This window comes from Columba livia, chromosome 1 (assembly GCF_036013475.1).
Source record: "Columba livia isolate bColLiv1 breed racing homer chromosome 1, bColLiv1.pat.W.v2, whole genome shotgun sequence".
In the NCBI taxonomy this organism is placed as follows: Eukaryota; Metazoa; Chordata; class Aves; order Columbiformes; family Columbidae; genus Columba; species Columba livia.
In genome coordinates, this window is record NC_088602.1 from 65,069,609 (window position 1) to 65,092,746 (window position 23,138).

At 44.2% G+C, this 23,138-nt stretch overlaps 1 protein-coding gene and 1 long non-coding RNA gene across 3 annotated transcripts in view; one reads left to right on the forward strand and one right to left on the reverse strand.

The window, feature by feature from the left end:
- Positions 1 to 23,138, reverse strand: part of SH3RF3 (SH3 domain containing ring finger 3) — a 257,517-nt gene that overhangs the window by 45,362 nt on the left and 189,017 nt on the right. For both annotated transcript variants that reach the window (XM_065059761.1, XM_065059769.1), the window contains exons 4-5: positions 19,012 to 19,374; positions 1,924 to 2,024 (exon numbers count right to left, since the gene is read on the reverse strand). In XM_065059761.1, the coding sequence (XP_064915833.1) occupies positions 1,924 to 2,024; positions 19,012 to 19,374 (464 nt within the window). The remainder of the gene's footprint in view (positions 1 to 1,923; positions 2,025 to 19,011; positions 19,375 to 23,138) is intronic.
- LOC135579207 (uncharacterized) lies at positions 3,318 to 12,169 on the forward strand. Its single transcript, XR_010471891.1, has 3 exons — positions 3,318 to 3,423; positions 10,380 to 10,456; positions 11,977 to 12,169. It is a non-coding gene; the product is annotated as an uncharacterized LOC135579207 (long non-coding RNA).

Consider the following 23,138-nt stretch of genomic DNA (forward strand, 5'->3'; position numbering starts at 1 on the left):
CTAAACAAAGGTGTACAACAGCCCATCCTGGATTCCATGATAAAACTGAGCGATCTCTTTATTGTTAAACTGATGCAAACTTGTATGTGAGAAACACACAGTGTGACCCTGGGACGATGGAGGTGATCAGTGCTTTCTTCATGGACCGGTGACCTCACCACCAACGTGGGGCAGTGAGGATGCCCGCAGCTGGGGTTTCCTCTATCAGCCTGCAAAGAGACAGGGCTTCTCCAAACCCAGCGACAGGCCCAGCCTGGGCCTGCTGCCTGGCCATGGCTGGCATGCCCACCCCCTGGGGACAGGCGTACGCCCCACGTGCTGGCAGAGATGGGGCTGTAGGAGAGCTGGCAGGATGCCTGCTGTCACATATGGCTGAAAACAATGTGAGTGCAGGCAGCTTCCCTCCTAGAAAGAGTTTCTGGGCTTTTCCTCTGGCAAGAGATCTGGGCTAGTGGTCCCAGTTGCTGAGGATGATTTTGCCTTAAGCCAAAGCCTTCGGTCTCAGACACGTTTCACCATTCTCTAGATTTTCAGCAAACTCTCTACAACTGGGAAGAAAGTGTTAAATCAACAATCTGAAATATTGCAAAATGTAACAGCAAGTTATTCTGGGCTATGTGAAACAGTGAGGCTAAGGGTTAGGGAACAGGACCTAGAAGAAGCCAAAATGTTTATAAAAAGTTCCCTAAAAAAGGCCTAAGGGAGAAGGTAGCTCGTGTTCTTGGCCTTGGGGAGCTGCCTCTCTCTCTACTTATAATGCAGAAGCCCCAGGGCTCTGTCTAGTGTTGTACATGCACAGTTCTGCTACAACTTTCAGATAATGCTTCCTCTTTGACTGGAACTTGGCTCACAAATGCAAAATGACAGGCTGGATTACGAGGCTGCTTCACCGGGGAGACGACAGGCGAAGCATGGGAGGGAGAAGGGGAGGCTTGCTGAGGCATGGAGGCAGAGACATTGCCAGAGAACTGGAAAATGTCCTGATTCAGCAACTAAATATTGGAAATACTGCCAGTTACTTCTTCCTAGCCTGGGCAACGCTTGAAGTAAATTTGTAGCCTGCCATGTGCCACACAGGCTGCACAGGGTGATCACAGGGTGATGATCAGACCTCTCTGTGGGGCAGTGATGTGTGGTACCCCTCAGCTATGAAGATCTCACCTTAGTAGCCAAGAACAAATTTGTTTTGTTTCTGTTCCAACTCCTCTATTTTCCTTAAAGCAGGTTTGCTATGTTATTTTAGGATTTTGTTTGTGTATTCAGATCTTGTTTTACCCATATCACAAACCCCTAAAATAATGGTGTGCATATGTGTGTGTGTCTATACAGTTCTGCTGCTTTCACAAGGTATAGGTGATGAGAGTAAAGGGTTCAGTAGTTTAACTAGACAGGTACCAGATCAACCAACCAGGCTAGAAGAGATTTCTTTTGATGAAGTCTACTCTTTTTCTTCTATATCTAGTCAACCTTCTGTTATTCTACATTCTATTTAATAAGCCCATATGCCCATGATATGAAGTTCATTCATTGCATTTTTATGGCACTGAAAAAATGCAATTGAGTTATTTTTTCTGGTTAATGATGAATGTATCAGATGTTTCATCGCAAGGGACTACACCTTTTTAAGAGCTTTAAATGAAGGAAGAAGATTTTATCTAGCTGAGAGGCATTCTTTTTGTTCCACAGTGATGCGTACAGATGTAATAAATATACCTGGAGTCTAAAAGGGTTCACAGAGAAAGGGGGAAGTCTTGCCTTTCTTTATTCATTTTTCAATTTCAGCAGAGGCTGGGTCATGTATGAAATGGCGATCTCCCTCAGAATGTTCCTGAGGTGAGATTCAGGCTTCCAGATTTCAAACACACACACACACACACACAATTGGAAAGAAAGGGTATGGAGTGACTGAGACGAGCTGCTTACATATTGAGGGGGAGCTGCACCTTCGGTGGTGTTCCCTGATCTCCAATTATTGCACTTGTCCTGGGACCAGCTACTGTGGCTGCTCCAATTGAAGAGGAATCCTGAAAATACACGAAGAAGAACATACAAAGATTAACATGAAGCCTACCGTTTCCTAAAGTGCTATGAGGTGAAGGCACAGAAGAAAAAAATCACATCTTTATTCAATTCCCAGACTTTCTAACTTCACGGTACTGCATTAAAAAAGACATATTTTAGCTTTCCACATTCCAAAAATACATTTCTGATGTAAGGGATATTAGGTTATTAACAGCATTTCCATGTACCTGTCAGAGAAATTCAGTTGTACCTTGCATGCAGATCTTAAAAGCTTTAGAATGCAAAACTACTTGACTGCTTTGTAAAATCAGCTCAACATGTACATCTCCGCAATCGTACTTGCTTTTTTAAAGGTAACCCTTTGCCTTCAAAAGCTTGTTTTAAAATTTTTATTCTTTTGGTTAATGGTTACCAATCTGTGTACAAGATACTATTAAATTCCCAAAATGTAGTCTCATCTCTGTATACTGTTTTTATACTGAATATTCTCCTCCTTAAGAAAAAGGTGACAACACAACCCGAAACAGAGTACCTTTGATTGGAGAAAGTAGGAGTCCACTTCACCCTGACCACAGCAAATAAATCCTTGCTCTCATACAGAGAACAGGGCAGATCTTTTTCAGCTATTAATGTTGAAAGGCCATTCTAAACGTAAGTGTTCGTTTTTCAAAGCCTAGTGCTCAGCAGAAGTATGCAGGGCAAAATCTTTTAAGCTGTCTCACCAAAGTCCCCATTTATCTATGTCAAAAAGGAATCCTGACTGGAAACTTCTCCTGAAGTAATGTGAAGGTCTGTAGCAACAGATTTTGCTGCAAAGACAGGGCAGAGCTGGGCTCATGAGACTTGTAATGGTTGTGCTGGTTTGACTGAAAGAGAGTTAATTTTCTTCATGCAGTTAGAAACATTTCTTTTTCACAGCTAGCACGGTCATTGTTTGGATTTAGTTTGAGAACAAGAAGATAACACCCCGGGAAAAAGTTAAACTTTTAAACTGTTGTCTGGGAGCCAAGGACATTCTTAGTAGTCTGCCCACAGGTGTGAGGCAGCTGGAAATTGGGGCATGGATGGGGCAGAACTTGGCTGACATCCAGACTGAACAATAAGAATATCCCATGCCATTAGCATCATGTTTCATATTTAAGGAGAGTCAGGATCTTCCAGCTACTTGGGAGTTGGGACAGACAGGGATGGAGACCTGTCCTGATTCTGCTCCGTTTCAGTGGAGTCCTGTTTGGGAGTTTCTTTAGTTCGGCCTTTTGCGATCCTGCTGTTTTGCAGAAGCCTCTGGGCCATTCTGCTGTTTTTCACTCTTCTCTCTCTGGGTTCTGCTGTTTGGGACCAGGTACTGCTGCCTGGGACTGGCTGCTCGGTGTGGACGGAGCTCGTGAGGAATTGCACTGAGTATCTTTTATTTTATATTCTATTTCCATTTTATGCATATTACTATCAGTGGCAGTATATTAGTTTTATATTGTTATTTTATTAAAATGTGTTTATTTCAGTCCACAAGTTTATCCCTTCCCTTTTGATTCTCTCCCCTATTTGGGGCTGGGAGCGGGGGAGTGAGTGAGTGGGTATTGTGGTTATATTGCTAGCTCAGGTTAAACCACAACAATGGTTCACTTGAGAAAAAGACTTTATTAGTAAGTCTAACCAAATGCTGTATGCACGTCCATATGCAGAATAGCTCTACAAAGTAGGATCCAAAGTTTATGCAGAACTTGCAGGTTCAGACAGAGCCTGTTACATACAACAAAGATTTTGAGCAGTTCACAGACCTCCAGTGCAGCTTTTCTGTTTCCAAATGCTATCTTAACAAATAGTAAATATTGATTTATTTTGGGAACAGAAACACAGGGACAATTTTTGCACTTACAAATGACACTAAATTAAACCAAGACACATATTGCAACTTAATTAATGGATTTCAAGGTCATCTCATTCCGAAGAAGCCCACATAATTATTACAGTGTCATGTCTTGATATTGCACTGCTAATCTATATTGCTTTGCGGTGTATTAACACAATATCACTGGGAAATCATGCAGCAAAGTATGAAGACACTGCTCTGTGATTCCATCCATAGATTTTGGCAACAAGCAGCAAGCTGCCTCCTCTCTCACCGACATCTACGCTCAATCATGAAGTTGTAGTGACAAGTACATCTCCTTTTTCTCATTATTTCCTCTCACTTTTTGGCTGCTTGCTCAAACAAGGAAGGTTCCCGGCAGCTCTTAGTTCTATGTGTAAAAGTAAGCATTCTCTCCAGTTCTGTGACTAAGGCTTAATTAATCCTGCCTGTCACATCAGCGAGATAATATCAACTTACAGAAAAAAAACACCAGCCCACGCAAAAATGTAGGGATAGTTGGGGAATGCTCCTTCGTTTGTTATTTTGAGCTGGTTAATGGCATTAGGGATTGTAGAAGATGCTGGGCAGGGAGACCTGGCAGCTGCCTCATGCAAAAGGTAAGCGAGAAATCGTCTACTTCAAACTTTTTCATGTTGGGCCACCAGTATATGCCTGCTCTGAGCTAAAGAAAGAGTCTCCAACAAAACAGATTGGTCCCCACCCTTTTCTTGTAGCACAAAACACTTTGTTTTTTACCTCATGAAAAAACAGAGCTGAGTGAACAGCCTCAGGGTTCAACTGTAAAGGCAGGGAAGATGATCACAGTGTAAGACCAGTGCTATCCTTCCTTGGCTCCTACGATCCTCTCTTGGCACACCTGGGTGAAGGCAGAGTTCGCAAGAGGTGCTGCTACCCCAGCCAGGACTGCCCACCGCTGGTACCCTGGGCTAAGCCAGCCCAACTCTGCAGAGAGATGAGCTCAAGCCTGGAAAGCTGCGCAGCTGTATGAGCATCATCTGTTTGTCTGTTTGCTCTGACAGTGGTGGCTTCAGCATCTTCTGTATTACTGGAATCATGAGCCCAAGTACTTTCTATGTCATGTTATGTTTGTGCTAACATAACAGTCCTAGGGATTAAGATGTTATGAAATTGTCATTCAGTGTTGCTGGATGACAATGTTGCTTTCTTCCCTTGAATAATCCCAAAGAAATCTCCATAGTCCAGTATGGTCTCAATCCCCCTGACATTCAGCTTCTTGCCTGCAGCCTGTTACTTTAATATTGCTGCATCTGCTGCCAGCTTGGACCCTACAGACCATTAATTTTTGCCACATTGCACAGCCTGGTATCATATGCATCTGAACTCTAAATCAGTGCCTGCTTCCTGATTGCACTCCAGTTTTTCTTTAGCTGCTCTCCCATGCAGGCTTTAACACGATGGTGTACTTGGCAGTCTGCCCTACTTTTCATCAACAGGTTTTACTCCACAGGACCCACCAGCCTTCCACAGCATTGAATTCAGCTCCTCCGTTCACATCTTGGCATTTACTTTCACACAAGTATTCTGCTCTGCAGCTTCATTCACCTCTGTGCTGCTTGACGAATTCTCTCGGTGGCTGCCTGATTGCTGCTATGCATCTGAATGTTCACCAGCTTTGCATTTAAAGTACAGTCACTGACAGAGTCAATGAAGGCTTTGTAAGCCTTCTCTTTCAAGATTCTGTTCTCTCTCTTATGTATCACTAATTAGCTTACATTATAAGATACAATATTGCTAGATTATTTTGCAAGATAATATTTGCAATAACTTTTTGAAGTGACTGAAATTTTGGGAAAGAATAATATTCTATTTCTTCCTACTTCTGATTACCTTTGTTGGAAGTTTACCTTTCCACTTGTCATTCCTACTATTTTATGTGGGCCTCCCCAGCTACTGGTAATGCTAATAATCCTCCCAGAGAACACAGCAGGCCTTTCTCCATCACAGCTGCTAGCAGGGCTTAGTTTGTTTTCCTACTTTATTTAGCCCTGGAGACAGGTTGTACTTTTGCTATTGTGATCTAAGGAACAAGGTGCTAAACATGTCCTCCTTTCCTCTTCATCTGCTCAAGGGAATGGGAATCGGAGAATCCGAGTTTTTTGTTCTCTGCTTTGATACTGTTCGGGAGGCCTGTGTGTCACTTCTCTCCTTTCTGATGGCATGTCCCTGCGGGATCCACCTTTCTGTGGCACGCAAATACAGCCACACACAGGCGTTACACAGGGAGAGCCCAAATGCTGCAGCATTTGCATCTTAATCCTTCTTCCACCTCTGCTACTCACCATTGCTAAGCCTTACTGAGGAGGGGATGTCTTTGACAGCCAGGTTTTCATGAAGCATGTGGGCACCTAGTAATAAAAACAGGCACCTTGCAGAGTTTTCTCAGGGAGGCCTTGAGAAGTACTTCACAGTCTGACCCCCATAGATTTCTTGCAATCTAAGTAATAAGAGTCACTTCTGAAAATGCCATTTGGTGCCCCTCTGTATCCTTATGAGTTTATAATGCCTTTAAACATTTGGCCATTGAGTTTTCAAATGTGACCTGCTGGGTAATTACACTGTAGCACATCTCCTGACTAGGAGGTCATTTACTCTAATGGTGGTGTGCAGTTTTCTGAACTAGACACTGCCAACTCTCATCCCATTTACTTAGGCCACTAAACAGCCAAATGCGACTTCTTCATGCTCCCACTCCAATCTGGCATCCTCCAAGCACCACTTATCACTGCCGATGTTTTCAGCTCAGCAGCAACAGCTCTTCTTTTCCAAGGAACAATACAGTCCCAGCTGCCAGCCAGCAGGGACAAGCAGCTGCACAAAGGCTTGCTGAAGATCACCTCTGGACACCTCTGCACTAATTCCTGCTTCTTCATGCCCATTAGTAACACAGCAACATCACCTGTACTGTGGAAGGCTAAATCTTGAGTAAAACTCCTGGTCTATACACATGGGCACAACGATGCTGTGTGACAGATCTCTTGCTCGCAGCTCATGTTGTGTTGCTTGTTTTTACGGCCAGCTGTTCTGTAGAAGTAGGTGAGTATGTACCCATGGGCTGGATAATAATATGAAAGGACTGTGTGTCTTTAAACACAACAGCCTCCTTATGACCATTGAAATATAACCTCCCCCTCAGCTCAAGCTAATGTCTTATAGAAACTCATGCCTTGAGTCCTCCTCAGAAATTGTTCTTCTCCCAGTCTCCATGCTGGCTGTTACAAGAAGGCTTTATACAAGGGTCAAGAATGAAGAAAGACTCCGCACAAAGGTGTCATGGCGCTTGGCTAAACTTGCTGTAGTCCTAAAAGCAGTGTGGACTCCTCTGCAGAAAAACAGCAGTGGAGCACAGGGTCTCTGCTCTCAGTCCCCACAGAGCATTTCCAACACTGTTTTTAGATGCTTAAGTAAGTCACAGCACCAGGTACCATTCCAGTGTAATGCAAAACTAGGAAAGCCAAAGCAAGCTAACAAAAATGAACCTTGCAGACAACTGTCCAGCCTGAGAGTCAGCGTCTCCTGGTGAGAACAAACAATCTGATGTCCTCAGAAGTCACCACAACATGTCTAAGCTTAAATGAATCTCATTCCTCCCACAATTGATAAATATTGTTTGCAAGAGAACTCCAGGAGCATCAAAACAAATTGCAGTTCAATGTATACGTAATGTTATATTTCTATTACAGTTTATAGCATGTACTCTTGGGTAAGTAATTCACTGCTGAGATGTTGCTGCCTCTTGTGTCAGCTCTAACATATATTTAAAAGCAACCAGCCTGGCAAAACATTACTGACAAGCCCCCAGAGACCAGGAAATTAAAGGTGATAACTACTCATCTGGGCTGAAACTTCATCTCAAATTCATTCCCTTTCCCTCTTCCCATCTATGCCTCTATGAAAACATAAGAACTGGTAGTCTGAACTTCCAGCATAAACTTTTTCTCTCCCTTTCAGATTTACTTTAGATTTCCAGCAGTACTTTAAGGCTTTGTTTGTGGTTTAATTTGAGAAGGCACGGTGCCTGTAGGGATTAGCGAAGTGCCTTGCAAAAGCACAGGATTCAGTCTTGGAGGGCAATAGAAGTCACAAAGACAGTGATAAAACTAGGAACAGAGTACAGTGATATTGCAGGTTGCAGCAGCCTTCACAGAAAAACACTTGCTGCTGCTATCAGACAAATGTTCTTATCATCTAGAAAATCACCAACCAGAAATCTCTATTTTGACTTCAAAGCAAATCCAGCACTGTCTCACCACAGGGCACTTATCACATTCATTAATTCAGAGGAAAATTTCTTTTAATGTCTTGAATGCATATTTACAGCTTACTTTAAATTTCTCTTTAATATTACTTTAAAATAAGGAAAAAAAAAAACACTCAGACATTCAACTCACATAGTTGATGTATCGTTCTCTGGAAACATCACAAAAAATAGACTAATGGCCTTTAAGATTCCCGTGACTCTTTTCTCTAATTTGCTAACTCCATAAAACAATGACTGTGGCAATCACTCCAGGCCTTAATGTTCCTAGAAATAATGTATTAGCACTTAATGCATGGTAGTGCCACCAAGTATTGATGAGAAGTGTTACACGCAAGATCAAATAGCCTCATCAAATGCTAATTACCAAAGCGGGAGATGAAACGAACTTACCAATTCTAAAGTAAGACTCTTTCTTCCATAATGGTATGTGTGTAAAAACCAAACAAATGCGCATGATAACAGCTGCAGCTGCATAAATAGCTGCATAAGTACTCAGTTCCTTCCTGCAAAAAGTGGAGCTAAATTTATATGATTTAGCATTTACTGAGGGGTTCTTATAATCTGTAAATATCTGCAGCCGTAGATGAAAGTGAGGTAGAATATTATGCCAGAGTGTTCTAACACCATGTTGGCCCTGATTATTTTTTGGCTTATAGGAGACCAAAAACTCCAGACAATGCCTTCTGTGGATAGTTCATGGAGCTATGCAGAGAGCTGGAGAAGTCATGTGAATGCATTTCCTGAGCTTCCGTCTCTACTCTCCTGCAATCTAAGGACGGCCGCAAGTTGGAAGAAAAAGCAAACAAATATTTTTTGCCCTCTTCTTCCAAATGTTCAGCTAACATTATCATCCATAAAGCGCTGTTTATTCTGGTTTGCAGCTTCTCACTTCCCTTAAATGAGGACTAATTAAGCATCATGTGGATGGGCATCATGAGAATTATATTTTATTCAGCCTTGTTTCTCTCTCAGCACTGAGCACCAGTGTCTAGCTCTCCACCATGAGGTTTTAAATGATTTTATAGTAAACAGTTTCTTCAAATTCTGCGATCAAAGAACATGGAAAATCAAACGCAGAGAGACAGGAAAGTTTAAAGTGAAAGCTTGACCTCTACAAGAGGTTAATTTAATCCTATGTTGATAATTACCTTTTTGATAACTGCACAACAAACTCATTGGGATCCTGTGCAATGCCTCCTGTAAGAAGCCCCTCTCCAGTGAGATAAGAGTGGTAAACAAATAAACAACAACAGCAACAACAAACCAGAAAAAAACACTAAAACAACAACAACAACCACCCCCCCAACGAAACAAACAAAAAAGGGGAAAAAAACCTGCAGTGCTTTCTATTCTAATGTCATGCATGTACACACAGCGTGTGTCAGATGGGAAGGATTTTGTGGTATAGTGCAAATATCAAGAGAGTGCCTTGCTTGTTCTTGAGGCTTCCAAATCAGCAGCTGACTGGCAGGTAGTGTAAAGCCTCAGGATTAGCCCTGTGCAAAAATGATTTCAGTGGCAAAATGTTTTCAAGTTGCTACCCTGAGGAGTATCTGGAAAAAAATATTTTGCTTTCATTTTACAGGCTACGGGATTTCACGTAGAGTTGAATAAACCACAACCTTCTCTTCCTAGATCCTATAAAAAATTAGGCTTTTTCTTTCTTGAAAAATTTTTAAAAATGTTTTTATGATGAGGTAGATCATAGGATAAAGAGAAGACACTGTTGCTAAACTGGTAGTTTCTGAAAGGTGATTTTGCTTTGACCTGGATTCTCAGTAGTTTATGTAACCGGTCAGCAGATTGAGTCAGTTCATATGTCTCATTTGCAACAATTTTGGCAAATAATGTAATATATTCCAATTTGCAGAGTATATTCAAAGACCTATTGACAAAAGAAAACCAAAAACCACACAAGCTTACGTGCCTGCCCCAAACTCTCTGCTTAATAAAACTTAACTCCTGCCTGCAAAACCCTCAACAAGCATTCTTTATACAGTTATTTAAAATAGAGATGCAACAAAGAGGCAATGTTTGGAACCAGGTCTAAATAATTTAGAGTAGAACTGGGAATGCACAAATACCATAGAGTAGTTTAGGTTAGACTTCAGTAAAGTCTCTTATGCTGTTTTCATGAAATATTTTGATCTAAATTACAGAAACACAGGTCAGACTAATATTACTTCTCTTTTCCTCCTGAGCTAGCTGCCCCAGGTTTCAGCTGTCCCATCCGCATTGATGGATGTCCAGTCAGATGTCATTCACAGCCAGCAGCAGAGCAGGTTGGATACAATTTGGACTTCAGGCCAAAGCTGAAAAATACCTGAATGTATATTATTTTCTCAGAGCCCGTTTTGCACTTGAAAATTCAAGGTTCATTTTTAGTCTCTGGATTTTATGTATAATCTGCATGCTTCTCATGGTCAGCACATTTAGGTTATCGGCCAAGGCTCAACCAGAGTTCTGCTATTACATTTTCTCAGCGAAAATTCAGCACTTCTAAATAACTGATAAAGAGTCACACTTCCAAGTGATTTATATAGCGAGGCACTTCAAGGAACATTTTTCATTTCAAATACTGTCACCGTTTGGGACTGGGAGCGTGCAAGACATTGTTCTCAGCTTTTCCTGAACATGTGGCCTCTGGTCAGGAGCCTGTACTAACACACGCAAATACAAATGGACTTCTTGTGCATGGTGATGAGTTGTCCAAAACACACATAGACGTTCCTTGTGTGGGGAGCATCCTTTCTTCCTCACCCAGCTGTTATCCTGGTGTGCACAAAGCCAGACTTCATTATTCATGAGATGCATTTTCTGTCAAAAACCGGGGGATTTGGAGCAGTACTGACCTATGACCTTTTTAAATAGCAGGGAAGAATAATTCATAAGGAGTGAAAATGGAAGCAAGATGAGCCATCTGAGGCCTAGGCACGATTACTGTCCAGGGGGATCTCCCCGGCTCCCCAGGGAGTCTCAGTTACAAACTGCTTCTCTGCACCCATATCCTAATTCAGCTTCAGCTCCATCACAGACCTGCAGCACTACTTACATCCTCAATAAAAATCCATTTTGCCAGCATGATAGGACATTCTACATGATGGACAGACACTGTTACCTTTTAGATGGAGGTCTTATGTCTATTGAGTGATAGTCAGCCAGCAACAAAAAGCATACAAGAAGTAAATCTGGCTGCAAGCAAAATGACGATCCCAGCATTGCACCTTTTAAAATAAATGCTTTGTATCCTGGCTGTTGTGGTCTTCCAGTCACTATTTTATTCAGCTGAGGTGTCTTGAAATTGATTCTTCCACCTTTGGACACCCCTAGGCTTGCAGTCAATGAAGATATATTTTAGGCCGTCACTTATTTCAAATGCATCTTGGATTTTGAGAAACACCTGAGTTGGTTCTGCTTAAAGAACAACAAATGTATAATAGCAGGCCTGTAGTCTTCAATTATTAAATTACTAATATGCAGAAGTGCTTTAAAAACATGTGATTTCATAACCTGGTCTGCATGTCAGTGATCAATATGCATAAATCTGTGCCCTCCCGGAGAAGTGGGAGGCTTATAATAGTCTAACAACTCAGAAACCCCAAAAACATGTCAGCTCAGCATGGAAGTCTGGTTTCAATTTGCAAAAATTGACAAAAGCCACAGGAATATATAGTACCATGCATAAAATCAGTTCTAATGGGTGGAATATTTTCCACATTTACTGAAACATCTAAAACTCGCACCTAGATTTTAAGTTCCTACAGTAAGATGCCCTCAATGTCTTTGTTTCTTCTCATGTCAGCAGCGAGAAAACAGGTGTCCCAGATGTAGATGCCCAAAGACCACAAGGAAAATGGATGCTTGCTTTAAGAAGACTATTTGCTGGGCACCAGCTGGTTGCCTGAGGTGGGGGACTGGCTGCCATTCAAGAACTCGTGTAATTGAATTCTGCTTGTTCAAAGGACAGGCTACATGAAAATTGTGTCCAACTTTTTAAAAACATGGAACCTCCCCGCAAGCCAAATACCAATCCTGATATGCACCAGAGGAGCTCATACCTACTAAACCGAACAAAATTCCTTTATTTCTTTGTATGAGGAGATCTGTTAAATAAACAATATCAAAGTGCCTGGAAATTTGAAGGATGTGATACAAAGACACAATAAGCCAAATTTAGATTCTAACGTTGAAACGAAAGGCACGCATTTGCTAAACAGTCAGCGCTGAAACTGTAAATTTGTTGTTTCCCCTATAAGAAATATGCTTTGGCTGAACTTGCTGTTGCAAACTAGCAGGAGCCTGAGATAGTTGCAGAGAGAACCATTCAAGGGTGGTGATGATGATTTGCAGGGCAGAGAGGCTCCTTTTCAAGTGAGGAAGGAAAAGCGGAGACATCTTCCTGCAGCAGAGCCCAGGGGTGAGTTTGGCAGCTACATGCACAGCCTTCCCACCAACCTGCCCGTGCTCTCAGCAAAACCCCTTGAGCGCTTCTGAAGCAGCAGTAAAGTCAGTTTGCAAGACTGTCAAGATATCAAACACTGAACAAGACGTACAAGAGACTTACCGTAAAAATGCCAAACACATTCTAGAACAAAAGAGTCCAAAAGCAAGATTCTTGCTATCCCAAACGCCTTGGTGTAAGAGCTCAGAGGCCCATTGTTGATGCTACTTTGGCTGGCTTTCAGCCACGTGAATGAAAGAAAAATGCTGAACTGATTTTCTGGCTAAGGCTGCAGCATCATTAATTGTTTTAAAGCCGTGTCAGGTCAGACAACTGAATTTCTGACATTTTTTTTTTAAATGTGACCCTTATTATTATGGGATAAATAGTTAAAAATATAGCTGCAAAATTTGGTAAGAGGCAAATTCTGGACTCTTTGTAGACCTAATTAAGAAAACCAAAAGCAGGTGAATTCATGTTGGTAGCTCCTGTGATTTTATTGCTAGCCTTACAACATGAGGCATTTTTCAGAAGGCTACTCCTACAGTCAGAAGAATATAGTGAGAACTTCGGCTCCACTTTAATTTTTTTTCCCCAACAGCAAAATTTGTAAAGGAAAATGTTTAAATCCCTCTAACTAGAAAGCAAACAGTAAGGCTCCCAAAAGCAGAGATGTGTATTCATACATGTAAATGCCACATTTGAGGTGACTGGGTCCTCGAGGCTGCAATAACACTTTTTGACAGAGGAAAACCTCTTTTCACTGAGGCTGATCTGAACCACCAAGACTCTTTCCTCTCCCTGGATTTTGGCCAAGACGGTTTTGGTCAGCAGTGATGCAAGCATATATTCAGATGCCTTGTCTGCAAACAGGCTCTATGCCCTGAGGCAGAACTACTCCCTGAACCCGTTCCCACCATGGGCACACCAGAGTAGCTTCATTATACCCCAGCCCTAGCTGTGCTTCTGACCATGACACCAATTACTTGTCTTCCCATCTGCTGCAAAGGGCACCACCAGCCTTCCCGTGGGCTGGATTTCAATAATCATAACATGTCACAGGGAATATGGGGCCCTTCTGGTCCCCTACCACTTGTACCCAAATACCACAATGGTTTGTGAAATGAGTAGGGTTTTGCATACTAGTTGTTCTGCTAAAGTGGGCAAGAACAGTTAAGGCACTTCCTGCTTAACGGTCTATTTTTTGTGGTTTACTAGCTTAGAATGAGTCTTCACACGACTCGGTGTGCATGGTGTTTCCCTTGACTAGCACAAGAACAGAAAAGCCACAGTCTGTCACATCTCTGTAAAGTCCAAATGTGTCACTCTGAGTGCCAAAAACCTGGGTGTCATTGACTTGACAAGCTTGGGACCCTCACTCACGTCTAGTGCTTGTGCTGCTCCACAGATGTCACAGTGCATCTTGGCACATGCGCTACTTTGTGCGGGGGCTGTATCCTCACCTTCACCCTTCTGCTGAGGGGTGAAAGGAGGGGAAAGACCTTACAGCACAGACACCCTGCCTGGAAAAGGGGTGTGGAAGAAAATGAGCTAAATTACAGCTGGTCTGAGCCTCCTCTCTGGCTCCTACATGTGGATGGGCAGCAGATGGAGGTGAGCAGCTGAAGCAGGACCAGAGGGTGCTGCTCTGCTGTGGCACTGTCCCCTTGGCATGCCATTTTGGCCAGCTCTGTGGCACGCATTAGCATGCACACAGGCACTCTGCCTTTCCCCATGTCCTTGCAAACCTGCCCTGCAGGGACCTGGGGGCCCATGTAATGGGTGGCAGCATGACACAACTGCTGAGAGTGACCCCATGGTCTGGGGCACCACACCAGCCACACAGGGGAGACCCACCAGCAGTGAAAAGGGCATAACCAGCCTTTCCTGCTCAAGGGAGTTCCTGCAGTTTGCTGCTTGTCCCCCTTTCCATGCTGCCCTCTCCCAGCCATTTACTTACATACCAGCATGGACGATGGCTGTAACTTGGATCACTTCTTGCCCTGGGCCACCACAGGGATGGGAAGTGATCCACCATTGTCCCTGTATAGGGATGCAGGTAGTGAGGGGCAGGAAGGCACGTCCAGGGAGCAGAAAAGGGCAAGGGCAGATTTTTTCAGCAGAGAAATGATGGGTGGGAAGATGCTGCCATGCTTAGGTTATCTCAGTACTAGCAAGCTCCACAGGCCAGGAGAAGCTGGTCTGCAGGGGGAACCTGTGGCTGCTCATCTGCACACCAAGTGTGTAGATGACTGAGCAGGGAGGCTGAGGCAGAAGAGGTCAGGACTATTTTTACTCTATTCTCTTCTACACTTTCAAGCTGCAAATTACCATTTGGAGCCACAGAAACAGTGGTCGTTTGCAAGGGATTTCATAGAATCATAGAATAGTTTGGCTTGGAAGGCACCTTCAAAGGTCATCTAGTCCAACCCCCAGTGCATCCTTGGTGAGTTTGGCTCCTGTTTCTGCCAGATCCCCAGAAGCAGCCTCTCAGAAGCTCCTTTTTGGAACCTGTGGGGTTGTCCAGGAGGCTACACGTCCGAACCCTCTTTTGACAGGGGTAGGACAGGGGGCTGCACCCTGAGCACCCTCAGACTACTATCCCCTGTTAGTAGTTCAAGCTGGCAGCGAGGACATCAACAGAAGTAGTACCAAGATAATTAAAAAAGACTTTAAAGCACTGGGTCAGTCAGTTCATGGGACGGGAGCACAAGTGTTATTTGCCTCAGTTCCTGTGCTATCTGGGATGGATGAGGAGCTAAATAAAGAGAGGAGTAGAAAAGCCCATCTCATCAACAGGTGGCTTAAGGATTGGTGTCACCGTCAAAACTTTGGGGTTTTTGACCATGGGCCAAGCTCTGTGGTACCTAGTCTCCTCAAATCAGATGGGCTTCATTCTTCTAGGGAGAGCAAGAGGACTATAGCCCATAAGTTGGCAGGGCTGATCAGGAGGGCTTTAAACTAGGTTTGAAGGGGGAAGGGATTGAAACTGGGCTCTCCAAAGATCAGCCTAAGGATGGAAAGCCTGAATTAAGAATGAAATCAGCAGCCCACTTGAAGTGCATGTACACTAATGCACGCAGTATGGGCAACAAACAAGAGGAGCTGGAAGCCATTGTGCAGCAGGAAAGCTATGACATAGTTGCCATCACAGAAACATGGTGGGATGCCTCATATGACTGGAGTGCTGCTATGTGTGGCTACAAGCTCTTCAGAAAAGATAGGCAGGGTAGGAGCGGTGGAGGGGTGGCTTTATATGTTAGAGAGTCACTCGACTCTGTTAAACTTGAGGTCAGCAGTGACAAGGTTGAGTGCCTGTGGACCAGAATCAGAGGGAAGTTCAACAAGGCTGACATCCTCGTGGGTGTCTGTTACAGACCGCCCAACCAGGACGATGAAGGAGATGAATTATTCTACAAGCAGCTGGCAGATGTCTCAAAATCGACGGCCCTTGTTCTTGTGGGTGAATTTAACCTGCCAGATATCTGCTGGGAGCTCAATACTGCACAGAAGAGGCAGTCTAGGAAGTTCCTAGAGTGTATAGAGGACAATTTCCTTCATCAGCTGGTAAATGAGCCTACCAGGGGCAAGACCCCGCTAGACCTACTGTTTACAAACAGAGAAGGGCTGGTGGGAGATGTAGTGGTTGGAGGCCGCCTGGGGCATAGCGATCATGAAATAATAGAATTTTCAATACTCAGAGATGCAGGGAGAACCATTAACAAAACCTCTACGCTGGACTTCCTGAGGGCAGATTTTTGCCTATTCAGAAGTCTAGTTCAGAGCATACCCGGGGAAACAATGCTTAAAAACAAGGGGGCCCAGGAGGGTTGGACATGCTTCAAGCAGGTGGTTTTGAGTGCACAGGAACAGGCGATACCAGTGTGCCGAAAGGCTAGCCGGCGGGGAAGACAACCGGCTTGGCTAAACAGGGAGATTCTGAATGAAATCAGAAATAAAAAGAGACTTTACCAACTGTGGAAAAAAGGGCTGGCTACTTATGAAGAATTTATGGAAATAGCTAGATCATGCAGAAAAAAAATCAGGGAAACAAAAGTGCAATTTGAAGTTAATTTGGCCAATTCTGCCAGGGATAATAAAAAGTCCTTCTTCAAATATGTTAATAACAAAAGGAGGGGCAAGGAAAACCTCCATTCTCTGTTGGACTCTGAGGGAAATATAGTTAACAAAGATGAGGAGAAAGCTGAGGTACTTAATACCTACTTTGCCTCAGTTTTTACCAGTAAGACAGGTGGCCCTCAGGACAACTCATCTCTGGAGGTGGTTACAGAGATAGGAAGCCAAATAGGCCCCTTGTATTCCAGGAGGAAATAGTTGGTGATTTACTGAGCCATCTGGATCCTCACAAGTCTATGGGACCAGATGGGATCCATCCTAGGCTGATGAGGGAGCTAGCAGAAGAACTTGCCAAGCCGCTCTCCATCATCTTCCAACAGTCCTGGCTCACTGGGGAGGTCCCATATGATTGGAAATTGGCCAATGTTACCCCAGTCCACAAAAAAGGCTGCAGATCTGACCCTGGCAACTACAGGCCTGTCAGCCTGACCTCGGTGCCTGGCAGGGTTATGGAGCAGATCATCCTGAATGGAATCACACAGCACCTTCAGGATGGACAAGGGATCAGACCCAGCCAGCATGGGTTTAGGAGGGGCAGGTCCTGTCTGACCAACCTGATCTCCTTTTATGATCAGGTGACTCACCTGGTGGATGAGGGGAAAGCCGTGGATGTGGTCTATCTGGACTTCAGCAAGGCCTTTGACACTGTCTCCCATAATATACTCTTGCAAAAGCTGGTAGCCCATGGCTTGGACAAGTGTACTCTACGCTGGCTTAAGAACTGGCTGGAGGGCCGGGCCCAGAGAGTGCTGGTGAATGGGGCTGCATCCAGCTGGCGGCCAGTCACTAGTGGTGTTCCCCAGGGGTCAGTGTTGGGTCCAGGCCTGTTTAAACATCTTTATTGACGATTTAGATGAGGGGATTGAGACCATCATCAGCAAATTTGCTGATGACACCAAGTTGGGAGGGAGTGTCGACCTGCTGGAAGGCAGGAGGGCTCTGCAGAGGGATCTGGATAGACTGGAAAAATGGGCTGATTCCAATGGGATGAAGTTCAATAAGGCCAAGTGCTGGGTGCTGCACTTTGGTCACAACAACCCCCTGCAGCGCTACAGGCTGGGCGCAGAGTGGCTGGAGAGCAGTCAGACAAAAAGGGACCTGGGGGTACTAATTGACAGGAAGCTCAACATGAGCCATCAGTGTGCCCAGGTGGCCAAGAAGGCCAACGGTATCCTGTCCTGTATCAAAAATAGCATGGTCAGCAGGACAAGGGAAGTGATCCTTCCCCTGTACTCTGCATTGGTGAGGCCACACCTGGAGTATTGTGTTCAGTTCTGGGCCCCTCAGTTCAGGAAAGACATTGAAGTGCTGGAGCGGGTCCAGAGAAGAGCAACAAGACTGATAAAGGTATTTGAACACAAGACCTATGGGGAGAGGCTGAGGGAGCTGGGGTTGTTTAGTCTGGAGAAGAGGAGGCTTAGAGGTGACCTCATCACTCTCTATAACTACCTGAAGGGAAGTTATAGCCAGGTGGGGATTGGTCTCTTCTCCCAGGCAGTTAGCAATAGGACAAGGGGGCATGGGCTTAAACTCTGCCAGGGGAAATTTAGGCTGGATATTAGAAAGAAATTCTTTACAGAGAGAGTGGTCAGGCATTGGAATGGCCTGCCCAGGGAGCTGGTGGACTCGCCGTCCCTGGAGGTTTTTAAACTGAGATTGGACTTAGTGCCATGATCTAGTAAACGGACTAGAGTTGGACCAAGGCTTGGACTCGATGATCTCTGAGGTCTTTTCCAACCCAGTCGATTCTGTGATTCTGTGATTCTGTGAAAACCTCCTTGGGTGTTTCTGAAGAGCAGCTACTTCCACTTGTCAAAGTACTTCACATTTGCTTATCTTCTGGTGACTTGTAGGGAAATAATTACTCCAAAAATCCTTTTTAATCCCAATGTATGAATTTCAATCTGATATTGCTACCCTGCAGGGTAACAGAAACATTCAGGGTAACAGAATCACTCAAAATTATTCCTTTCTGCATCAGAAAATGATGCAATGTAAGCTGCATTACTTCAAAAAAATTGTAGGATTACTGCTTTTTTTTAATGCGTCTCATTATTGTGATTTAAATTTGGCCTTATCCTCCCGCTCCTCATGAGTGCCCACTAAATTAATGCAAGGGTGGGAATTACAGATGCCAAGCACCGTCACATCAGAATGACAGCAGCATGCTTTGTGCAAGGCTCAGCTATTTTGGAAGAGGTGAGGCAATGAAGCGTCACCCACCAAAGGTGCCCAAAACCCACCTCCAACCCACCTCACCTGGGCCGGGGCGCTGGAGGAGAGATGGGTCAGGTCCCCGATCCTGGCAGCTGCCCGCGGGTCGCTGGAGCTGATGAGGACAGGAGCACTGATCTCCATGGAGTGCCGGTTGCTGGCGGCCTGGGAGGACTTGTGCGTCATGCTGAGGGCGGTGAAGGAATGGCGTTTCTTGGCGTTCTTCTTGCCCTCTGCCTGCCGCTGGGCCGCCCCGGCTGCCCCGGCACCGGCCAGCGTGGAGCACGGAGCCAAGCCCACCGCCGCCGCCACTGCTGCTGTCTCTGTTGGCAGTGTCACATCGCAGCCGGAGGCGGCAGCTGAGCACGTCTTGTCCATCTCAATGAGCTGCTTGGCAGATTCGTTGAGCTGTGTGTGGAGGAAAATGGAAAATAAAAAAAGGATTAAAAAAAGAAAATAAGTGGGTGTCATCAATGGCCCATCACAGCTTGCTGATGGTGCCTGCTGGACCTGCCTGGGCTTTTGTCCTTGAAGCACCACACTCCTTTCCTGGTGGCCTACCCTGGCAAGGGGATGCTGCTGAGTACCAAATGGTGGTGGTTGCCTGCCTGGGGTAGACGACACACAGCAGCACAGCTGCAGGGCTCACCACAGGGAGATTCTGCCCTGGCAAACAGAGCCCCAAACCTAGCCTGGTTTTATCATCTGTCCAACATCTCTCAGCTGGCCAGGAAGATCCCCTGGAAGATTCCCCAGGAAGATTAAAAGTAGGCAGAATAAGCATCCAGAAGAGTTAGGCTAGAACCAGGCACTGCAAATTGGTGCACATCATTGAAACAACATATAAAAAACAGTGATCCCCAAAACAGCTTGCCCCAGGCTGCAGAGGCAGAGTCAGGGGAAGAAGGCAAGAGCCTCTCCATCAGCGACTCACTATTTCCTGGTTCATCAAAGGCCTACGCTTGACATTTGACACATAGGGTTTCAGTCCAGGGGTGCAGCTTCAAAATCCTTCCTATTTTATCTTCCTGCCTCCCTCCCAATGCAGGTTATTGACATGCAGATGCAAACCCATGGCACTTTTTCCAGCTGTATCACTTCAGCTGGGTAGGAGCTTGATGGCCACTGGAAGACTTGCTCAGGGTCCAATTTGAAAACTTGGTCTCACCTGTCCTTCCAAGAGGTTTAAAACTTGCCTACAGTCCACAGAGACAGAAGACAATCTGCACATTCCGTCTTGTGTTCCTCATTCAATCCACATTCACGGATAAGCTCATGCCTATAAATGCCAAAGGCAAACTTGGTGGGACAACCCTGTCATTGATGCTTCTAACCTCTTAGCCACCGCAACTTATACAGGAAAGCTACGCCTTACACAGATAGAGAGATTTTGGGTGCAGAGGGGTGCGACAGTCACTGATGATACATGAAGTGCACTCTGAAGTCAGGAGCACTTTCTGCACAGCGTTCATTGCCAATAGATCTTCCCTTGAGGGGTGCTAACAGCTGAGGGAAAATGCCACAATTTGCCAACAGACCTTCATATTAAACTAGGATGTGCTGCAATATGTTCGCATTTAATGAATAAAAACAACATATGAAAAAGAGAGCCATGGCTGACATGTACATGCTTTTGTGTACACTGCTATTTTGAGACCCACATGAACCAGAGGTGCATGTAATACTGTTCTGGACCAAAACCAGGCTATTTTTGTTTCTATAACCACTGTATGAATTACAGCAGCATCCAAGAAACTCCATTGAGGACAACGTCTTCTCAGGCTCTAAATAAAAAAAAAAAGAATAGTTGCTGCTCTAAGCCAAGCTTATTTAGAAACCAAATATAAGTGAAAATAAAAGAGAAAAAGAGGAGAATGGGAAAGATAACCATAGAAGTGTGCAGTTAAACAAATGTGTAATTGAGTAGCTTTCATGATTCCCAACCAGTGTCCCATTCTCTAAATATAAACAAGAAATAGATATTGCCAGCCTTATGCCAGTCCTCCTAAGTTTGAAAGCACTTCTGAGCACTTTGAATGAGGACTCATTCTGAGTAACAGGCAACAGACCCACTAACACTTCGAAAGTAAACATCAGCTTGCAGGATCTGTCATTCTGTGACAGCTTACACCAAGTCAACCAAGAGCCTCCAATTAACGATGCTCCACTACTGTCAGAGCTGCTGGGAGTCCTGCAACCATTCAATTAGCAGGCCATTTTCCCAGCTGCACTCTCTGACTTAAGACCATGCTTACAGCCGGCATAGTGCACTGCACCTGTCATTTTTGCCAATAACAGCTGATCCCGTTTCAGATTCTTCAAGAATTCCATTATTTCCCACTTCATCATGCTCTAAATTGGTACAACCTCATATTTGCCAGCAGGCTCCAAGTTGCAAGGAAACCAGATGGTTCCCCTGCCTTAAGTAGGTGTTACAGCTCCACTTACCCAATTGATGGAGATAGTCTAGCTGAATTATTTGAAATATTAAGGAGAAAAGGAGAAAGACATCAAATATGTATGATTCTTTTCTGCAGCAGACTGTGAGGAAATACTTTGCTAGTCAACAACAAGCAGGAAAAGAGTGTAATTTAACTCTGACATAAGATAATAGAGTATTAAAAAAAAAGAATTTAGAGCTTCCTGGTTATAAAACAATGCTCCATATGTACAATGAAGTCATCCAGCTCTTAATATCAAAACTCTAATTCCTCTTGTAAGAATTAGATTATAAATCCCACTGGCTGGAATCCAATTTAACACTGAAGCTGTTCTTTATAAAACAACAGAAACCCTTACTTTTTTGTTCAAAGAAAAACCTATCTAAAAAGGTCAATGAGAAAGCTAGCATCTAAACATGGAGTGATAAAAAATAGCCCTGCATTGATATAAACAAAGTAATTCTCAATATCAGTAGAAGATTAAAGGCAAAAATAAAACCTCTCCCTAAAACAGTCAAGCTAATGAACTTTTGGGAATGTCAGAGTCTTCCTGAAATACTGGGGAAAAATGTTTTGGTCTGCCAAGATAAAAAATGCTTTAGAGCTTTAGAACTTTGTTTCTGTAGAGAACTGTTTTTAAACAGCTTTGCCCACAGATGCTGGAAATACTTCCCAAATAGGCTATGAATGCCATAGAAAAGGTTCTGCTTACCACTTTGTAAAAGCAAATAGTGCTGTGTCTTCACAAAGAACTTTTAGAAACCCCTTTTTACACATAAACATGACTGCAAATTTCTTATTTTAAACTGAGTGTGTAAACAAGCATTGCTTTCTGGTGTCTGTCATTGGATCTTCAGGCAGATCTGCTTCCAGAGGAGAAGCTTAATGGAAAGTTCTGACCCACAGTCAGGCTCAGGAATTTGACATTTCTGGAAGGCTGTAGCTCCTACGACAACCCCTAATACTAGAACTCAGCTTTATTGCCCATTTTTTATTCCTCCTCTAGAAAGAACCTACTTTTGAAATTCTGGTCTTGCTAAACGCAAATAGTAAAATGCACTTAAGATCGCAGCAGGACTGATTTTAACCCCAATCCATTCCGCAACAAGGGGATGTCCTAGAAAACTTGACGTATGATTTAGAGAGATAAGGCTTAGATGTGAATGCCAACCAGCCAAACATTCCCAGCTGCCCTGCAATTCTTGATCTGGGAATGCAAAACCTTGGGAGGGCAAGCCTCATAATAGCTGAGGGACTCCACCATGCAAGAGATGTGATGAAACAGTGCAGAAAAACTCTTCACAGGTCCCAGCAACTATGCACTGTGGGTGCTGTGTGCTCAGATAAGGATGCACCGGCCTCAATTCATAGAGCTCCTGTGCCTGTTTCTCAGGAGGGCATTCCCCAGTGGTGAGGAACTGCACTGAAGAAAGCTCCAGTTCATCTGCTTTTGAGAGCAAAGGAGGGCACGTGTAGAATACCTCTGTGCACGGAGCCTTGTTCACCTCCAAACAACCTTCTCCCACAAAGGGAGCCGTAATCAAGCTCCGTTCATTAAAAATTTGCTGACCTTGGTCAGGGAGCCACGCTGCTCTCCCCGCCACAATGCAAGCTGTCATGACTTTGGCCTCCAGCCAGCCAGCCCATGCAATATGAACTAAGGGAGAGATTTTCTTCCCTTCTTCTGGCTTTTAGATATGACTATTTTAGCTATTCTACTTGCAACTTTAC